The sequence below is a fragment of the Drosophila subpulchrella genome, chromosome 2L (genome assembly GCF_014743375.2).
Source record: "Drosophila subpulchrella strain 33 F10 #4 breed RU33 chromosome 2L, RU_Dsub_v1.1 Primary Assembly, whole genome shotgun sequence".
NCBI lineage: Eukaryota > Metazoa > Arthropoda > Insecta > Diptera > Drosophilidae > Drosophila > Drosophila subpulchrella.
This window is the reverse complement of record NC_050610.1, coordinates 13,031,664-13,039,413: the sequence shown is the minus strand read 5'-3', so window position 1 is coordinate 13,039,413 and position 7,750 is coordinate 13,031,664. Positions and strand designations below refer to the sequence as shown.

At 37.9% G+C, this 7,750-nt stretch overlaps 1 protein-coding gene across 1 annotated transcript; it reads right to left on the bottom strand.

The window, feature by feature from the left end:
* Positions 1-5,895: 5,895 nt before the first annotated feature.
* LOC119548033 lies at positions 5,896-7,355 on the bottom strand. Its single transcript, XM_037855109.1, has 4 exons — positions 7,146-7,355; positions 6,916-7,038; positions 6,263-6,341; positions 5,896-6,202 (listed from the first exon to the last, which is right to left on the bottom strand). The coding sequence occupies exons 1-4, from the start codon at positions 7,292-7,294 to the stop codon at positions 6,128-6,130; spliced, it is 426 nt and encodes a 141-aa protein (XP_037711037.1). The 5' UTR covers positions 7,295-7,355; the 3' UTR covers positions 5,896-6,127.
* Between the last annotated feature and the right edge of the window lie 395 nt (positions 7,356-7,750).

The following is a 7,750-nucleotide window of genomic DNA, read 5'->3' as shown; positions in this document are numbered from 1 at the left end:
ATAAATTAAGTACAGTTTACATAACGCATTAAAATGGCTGGCTGAAATGGCCACAATAAATATGTAACTAAATCAAGCTTAAATGTGCTTAACAATTTTGAACAATAATGTCCAGACCACAAGTGCGAAACCTGCCCCTAACGAGGACCTCAAAGAGTCCTGGAACCCATAATGCCGACCCTCACCCATCCCATACCATACCATACCATTCATCTATCCCATACATGTGTCGAGGGTAGAGAAATATTACGCAGCCGAAGAGCTCATTAAGAGGGGAAGGACGGATCCCAGGATGCTGGGGTACTCCGGGATACTCTGGGTGCGGAAAAGGTTTCGTAGAAATAAATTTGCACCTTAACGCCTTTAAATGCGCAACACATACACAACACAACACTATAGGAAACACCCACTGTTCCTGCGAACATGGTGTTGCCAATTACCCGGAAGTATGCGAAAAGCTTATGCGATAAATTCGGCAAAAGTGCCAGAAAGGTATGCATCGTGGAGAGACTGCACGGCGAAAGGAAAATAAACCGAGAGTATTTCCAGACGAAGGTAAAACCAAAAAATGCCCAACACCACAGCCACCCCATCGAATTCAGTTATATGGTTTGGGATCCTTTCCGTCTGGTTCGGGTCTGGTTTTTCGGTTCTGGGTCTGGGTCGGAGTTTGCTTTTGCTTTTGCTTCTGTGGCTTCCAAGTCGGCTGGCGTCTTTGTTGCCATACCTCGACCACGTAGCCAACACCTGCGTCCAAGCCAACAGAACCAACACCATCCTCCATGGACCTCAACAAAAATCCAGGTGGATGGGTGCAGCTCCCCACAAACTTTATGTGGTGCCACCGTATTGAAGGTTAACTTGAAGCTTTAATAAAATATCATGCGAACTTTCACAGCTGTTACCAGGGGATTGGCCAAATCATATTGCACATAAGCATACATACGTGCGCATATATCACTATAAAGTTGTATTTACGAGTTGGCGCTGCACTTTAAACATATTTCATTAAAATATAGGCTCGATTCCGGTTATTTTCGTTGTTTTTTGGGTGAGGTTGGGAGCGGGGGCTGTGTGCCAGGTAATTCCCTGGGATTCGCGTTATGGTGGAGATATAAAATTTTATATGCCCGCTTTTTGCGTTGTCTGTTCGGATGAAGCAAAGCGTGAAATATGATTGTGCTGCGCTACAAATGCTGATTTGGGGACTTTTAATTTAGTGAGTCATTTAAATATAAGGTGCTTAAAAGGTAAGTTAAAACTTTTTATCATTAAAGTTATTAGAAAACACATTTTAGATATAAATTGTAAAATAATTTCAAATTAACATATATAAATTTTAAATATTAGTGACTGAATTTTCATCTTCTAATGAAAGTATACCTCTCTTCAAAAGTGTATAGTTCTTAAAATTGTTAAATCATTTTTCCAAAAAATATTGTAGCGCACCTGACTGCCTGCTACGACCCACTTAATATTCTCGCTTTATTACCCGAACATCATTTCACGCTAACGTAAGCGCAAATTTTGAACCTAAGCCGCGGCCAGATTCTCTTTTACACAACAGACAATATTCCAAAGCCCTTGGAGGAAAGGACTCAAGTAGGTAAACAAGTGTAGCATCCAAAAAATGGGCAATCAACTTCAAAATGGCCCCACCTGTCCTTAACCACCCCTACCCCGCAAAAAAAGAACTCAGTAGCATCTTCTCGTTACTTTTTAATACTTTTTATGATTACAACAATGTGTAAGTGTCTGCTTAGTGGGGGCAGGTGAGCAAAGAGACTCTGTAAATGCAAAATAACTTCTGTTCTGCCAGGGGAACAACCCTCCTTAATGAAACAACCGACAAGAACCCACACTACCAAAATCTTTATCCCTTTTGCCACTTATGTTTTGCTGTTTTCTTAAGTTTACACTAAACAACCACCCAACCAAAACAACGATGGGGAAAAAGGACACAAAGCGGCAAAAATCAACAAGAAACAAATATCATAACATTCCCTTGAAAGAAGAATTATTTATTTTATTAAGTATACGCAGCGTATTAACCCGACAAAGCCAGCAACTTGCTCTTTTCTGATAGTCTTTTCGTGTTACTTCGTTTGTCGTTTCGCCGGCTCCGTTTAATTGTTAACATTTCATTTAAGCCATGCACACACACATACATAAAGCCCAAGGGGGAGGGGGGGATGGAAAATGTTTGAGTTGGGGAAAATTCATTTATCAAAACGCTGCCCGCATTTCCGCGATGAAGCCCCTCAGGATAAACTGACTGGCGCCAGCAGGAATGGCAGCCGAGGTTGAACCCAAAATCTAAATCGTTGTATGCAGACGCACACATGCAAAGCGGGGGGCAGTGGGCGGTGGGCCCAAAGGCACAGTGGTGCCATAGTTAAGTAAAACTAAAAAAAAAATATAAAAAAAATTTCAGCCTAATTACTAAATAATTTACACTTAAACTTAGTTTGTTTATAAATATTAGGTATCATATACTGAATAGAAGTATTGAATTTACCAACCTAAGTATCAAAAAAATACCTATTGTCTAAGAATAAAATTATATGATATAGGGTTCACATTGATTGAGTATACCTTTTTTTCAAAGAAAATTTAAGTGACATTGAAAATTCAATTGGATCACATACTTAATAAGATTTAATTAGTAAAATCAAAATTATGTACATATTATTGCATTTACTGGATATACTATAACCGTTGGATTTATTTTAAAATACAAAAATCTAACTTTTTCTCCATTTAGGTTCAGTTTCGTAATAACAACACCTAATTTATGTTAAATATGTTCAAAAATATAAAAGTACATTGTATTTCCTTAGTTTTTGACGATCTCGATAAATATTTACTTCTTATAAGTATATTTTTGAAAATACCAAAAAGTCCCAGTCACCATTGTTTTCACACACCAGAACCAGTGTGCAGAGCTCCTTCCTTTCCATGACGTTTGCGTATGTCAAAGTTATCTAAATGAAAAATTGACTTTCATACAGAGCTTGGCGAATGGGAGTGGGAAAAGCGGGTGGGGGGAAATCATCAACGTTCGTTGGCGCATCGCTTTCAGTTGAGTTTCCGTTCTGTAGGATTTCGCATTTACGCATTTCCTATTTTAGATGATATTTCATACTTTTTTGCTGACAGCAGCAGCAGCGCTTGAGGGATAGCGGGAAAGCTGAGGGAAATGCGGGGAAAACCTCTGCCGCCGTTGATGATGATGATGTGCGTTTATTATTGTTGCTTTATGGCTTTGCATAGATAGATGTCCGTGTGTTTGCATGTGTGTGCCACTGACATATCACTGCCCCGCCCCCATATTCCGCCCCCATTTGAGTATTTGCCTTTGGGATTATCAACTCATTGTATCAGGGCTTGCATTCATTCATGTACTTATGGAGCCCTCCCCTTTTGACTCCGCCAATTCGATTCTGTTGTCCAGCTTGGCTTCTGACATTTGCCAATTTGGTAGTTTTTCGGGGACCAAACAGAGGGCCGAATGATATGCTGATGGCATAATTGTTTTGCAATTGGGTTAATAGTTGGAACTATATTAATGGCTGAAATTGTTTTTGTGATTGGATTTTGGATAAGTGGACAACTGAGATATAAACACGAGCTGCAAATATTCATACTAAAAATAAAAAAACATTAAGCAAATATTCCTATTTAATTGAAGATTATTTAAAAAGATTATATTAAGTTTAAGACTTTGTTGCTCGATGATTTTATTTAAATTTTTAGATATATTTAAATTTAATTTAATATCAGCCTGTTAAACTTTAAATGACTAACCATTTTTATTTAAATATCGTTGAAAAGTGATTTATCAAAATGGCAACATTTTCCACCCTTACAATCCTAAATCCCTTTTATAAGAAATCTCCCCTACCTTGTATCAATTGAACCGCCTTGGCCATTTAAACTTAACGGCTCCTACGTGTCTGTTCTGTAGCAACCATTTTCGCTATCGCTCCCTGCATTATGTATTGGCTAGCCTAAAATTATGCTGCAAAATTGTTGCAACATCAATCATATCGCTCGGTTCGCATCTGGCCATGGCCAAGACAAACAGCCAGGGGAAAAGGCCAAAAGCAAACCGACCCCCGCATAGAGCGTGCCAATAAATTGCGGAGGGAAAATAAAATAAATTGAAAAACACTTTGATGCCATCAATAAACGCTGACAAAGCCAATGCCAGCCGAGCAGCTGAGGCCAGGAAAAGTTCACGACATCAACGTGAACTAATGTTGATACTGGGCACGACCTCTCCAGTGAGTTCCACGACATCGACGACACAACAACTCAAACAGACATAGAATATAAAAATCATTTTGGCCAACTGCAGTTTCAAAATCGTAGCTACACTGGGGTATAAAACAAGTTGTAATTGTTTATTTAATTTACAGAAAATTTCAGGATTTTATTTTTTATATGTCTGTAAATGTTATTAAGATATTTAAGATATATTAAAAATTTTAATTTCATTTTATTAAATTCATAAAATGCTGTTACTCTTGAAACACTTTTCCTCTAGGTTTTCAAAAATCATGCAAGTGTCATATGACCTTTATCAATTTCTATCTTATGTTGTAATAGCAAAAACCTTTAAACAAAATGAACAATTCTTAACTATTTCTAATCCTTCAAAAAATTCTTTATTTTTTAAATCACTAAAACGTAAATTTTTGTAATATTTTTTTTTGGCTCGTGTCATTAAACCATTAAGTTAAGGTTTTAAAATTGTTTAAGAACTCCTATATTTTTTACAGTATAAATTGCCTCCAAATTCCTTATTTTTCCACATTGATTTTCTTCTTTTTCTTGGCAGCTGTTCCTTTTGTCTCCTCTGTCTGTTGTTTTCCCTCCCATGTTTGCCTTCCTATATATGGCTTTAAATTAGAACACATTTCTGTGATTGGTATTATGGTGGCGGGGTTTTCCAGGAATAGAAGAAAAAGGGCACTGCAGGCTCGTCATAAAGTGCGACAGGCGCCACTTTGTTCAATAGTTTTCTTCTCGTATTTTTTTTGCTGTCAAGTCGGCAATATGCCAAACTGAAACAGCTGCGGCATTTCGAGCCTACGAGTTGAGTTTTCTTTGGGTTTTTGTGCTGGCCAAGCTTCTGTTTCCGTTGTTTGTTGTTTGCTGTTGGCAAGGATATTGGGTTGAGCCCTTTTTGCTGTTTGGCCTACTATCGAGCCTCAGTCCTGGCAGCAAATGTCACTGGGATATATGTGAGTGGGTTAGGCTTGAAGCTGACTTAGGCTTTTGTCTCTTCAGTTTTTCAGGGATTTACGAAAATGTCACCCCTTTCTGCCCATTTTATTCCATTGTGTCCATTTTCCTCCCCCAACAAGTGTGTTTTATGGGGGGCCATCCTCTTTTGGCATGTGACATATTTACATTGAAAAACTTTGCCCTAGGCAGCAGTTTTTAATAGGCTAAATCGATTGCCAAAGAAAACATATTAAATCTGAATAGTATATCTTTGATATATGGAACACTTTGGGGGCAAGAAAAATAAGGTCAAACTGGGCTTACATTTTTTAAAAATTCGTCAGAGATATATTTAAATGTAATCATTTGAAAAGATCTTACGTCTTTAAAAAAATAAAATAAAAAGCAGACTTTCAAAGTATTTTAAAATAGAATCAGTTAATAATTTTTCCCTTGAGCTGCCATAAAGTCAAGCTGCTCTAAGAAAATTACTAAAACTAAAGTGCAGCAATCCCTGTGAGCCAGTCATTTCTATAACCTTTTGATAATCCTCTTGTATCCCCATGCCAGAAAATTGATCTCATCCCAACACAGTTTTGGTTTTAGCCAAAGTGAACTTTGCACTTTTACTGGTATTAAATATTTACGACATTGCTTTGGCCACTGACAGCGAAATTTCAAGAACAAAACGAAGGAAAAGTAAAAAATGAAGTGAACGAAGAAAAATCAGGCTCCCAGGAAGAGTGAAATCCAAGCTAAATGGAATTCACTTAGCCGTGGCAGATGATGTTGATGATGATGATGGGTATGGGGATGAGTCAGGTTCGGAATCTGCACGGAGATCTGAATCTGAATCTGAATCTGAGTAGTGGCCTTGAGAGCTGTGGATGTTGCTTCAGCGATGCGAGTGCCAGGACTCTCCTTTTTTGAGTATCTCCTGCAGGCGTCGTCTTTCCTTGGCGGTGAGAACCTGAGTAAAAACACATATAAGTTATGTTAAATCTGAGATTTAACCAAAAATGTTTCCCACCTGTTCGAGGGTCTCCAGTGTTGAGTTTATCTCCCGTTTCGAGTGCAATGGTAGCCAAAGTGTGGTTATGGCAAAGGTTCTAGAGACATAAATGATAATTATATTTAAAAACACATAACTATAGCATAAGAAATTTATACATTACTGCTTTTAAAAATAAGAACCATTTTATAAACAATTTTTAAAACAATCAGAAGTAAATTTAAAGTCTAAAAGGCTTAAAAAGAAAAGACATTCTGCAAGAAAAATATAATATTATATCACTATAAATCTAAACATATTGTAGTATTTTCATTAGTAATGCTTCTTTTCAAATTTCCAATGCAAGCACATTAATAACTGCAAATAAAACCTATAAGGTTTTAAAAAATAAACATACTAAAAGAAAAATATAATATTGTATTATAATAAATCGAACATTTTTTTTAGTAAGTGAGTAATGCTTCATTGGAATAATTTGCAATGCTAGCATATTAGTAACTTAATTTATACAAAGCCATGAACCATTTAAGGCTTACTTTTAAGTTCCTTTGAGCCAGAAAAATTATAAAACTAATTTGTTTAGATATAAATAAAAAAGGGCTCATAAAATCTTAAGCAAATGGTTTTTCAACTATTTCTAGAATTAATATTTGGTTTTTCCATCCTCTCACCTGTGGACCCTCATGGCATCGATGGCGCATCGCTGCATCTCCTCATGCTTGGCCATTTCCCGGCGGAAACGTTCGTTGTATCGCCGGAACGCGGCTGTATAACGCTTACGACAAATGTCGGCGCTTTTTCCCGAGGCGTGAGGAAATTGTGAAATGTATTAAATCAACAGGAAATTGCAATTTTCACACAATTTGATTTGAACAGAGGGCTGCGGATGCGTCTGACTTACTACGTTAGCTCCTTTTCATCGGGCGGAGGACGCTGCCCGAATCCCACTCTGCGGGCCAGTAAAACGCGATACCACTGCTTCTGCAGGGCATTCATTGGCCGCTTGAAGGGATTCTCGCCGGCCGCATTGTTGCCCCTCAGTTTATCCATCCTAACAAGTTTTCCGTTTTATGCCGAGCACTCAGCCAGATACCAGATTTCCCTACTTGCTCACCGCCGGGCATTTGCCATGGAACTAAAATCCGTTTGGTGGGGAAAAACCGGGGACTAGGTGCAGCTGGGATTGGGATTGGGATTTGTTTGGCTGTTGGCAGGGAGTTTATCGAACCAACAAGCCAACAATGGCTTAGGGGATGGGTTGAGGGAAGGCACAACTGGGTGGCACAGACATCACAGCAACTGTTGCATATGGGAAAAGTCTTCACTGCACAGAAAAAATCGATATAGGTGCTTTAGCACTAAAAAGTGACAAGAGATATTTTAGAGCCCGCAGTAAAAATGTGTTTTTACATAACTTAAAGAAACATAACATCATAATATCAGCATTGATTCCAGGTTATAAGACGTAATATAATATGTTCAATTTCCCAAAATCTTATCCAGTGT

Coding starts and splice junctions, on each gene's coding strand:
- LOC119548033 (XM_037855109.1), bottom strand. CDS start 7,294: ATGGATAAACTGAGGGGCAACAATGCGGCCGGCGAGAATCCCTTCAAG. Junction 7,039..7,145: donor GATGAAAAGGAGCTAACGTA/GTAAGTCAGACG, acceptor CTCGGGAAAAAG/CGCCGACATTTGTCGTAAGC. Junction 6,342..6,915: donor GATGCCATGAGGGTCCACAG/GTGAGAGGATGG, acceptor TTATGTCTCTAG/AACCTTTGCCATAACCACAC.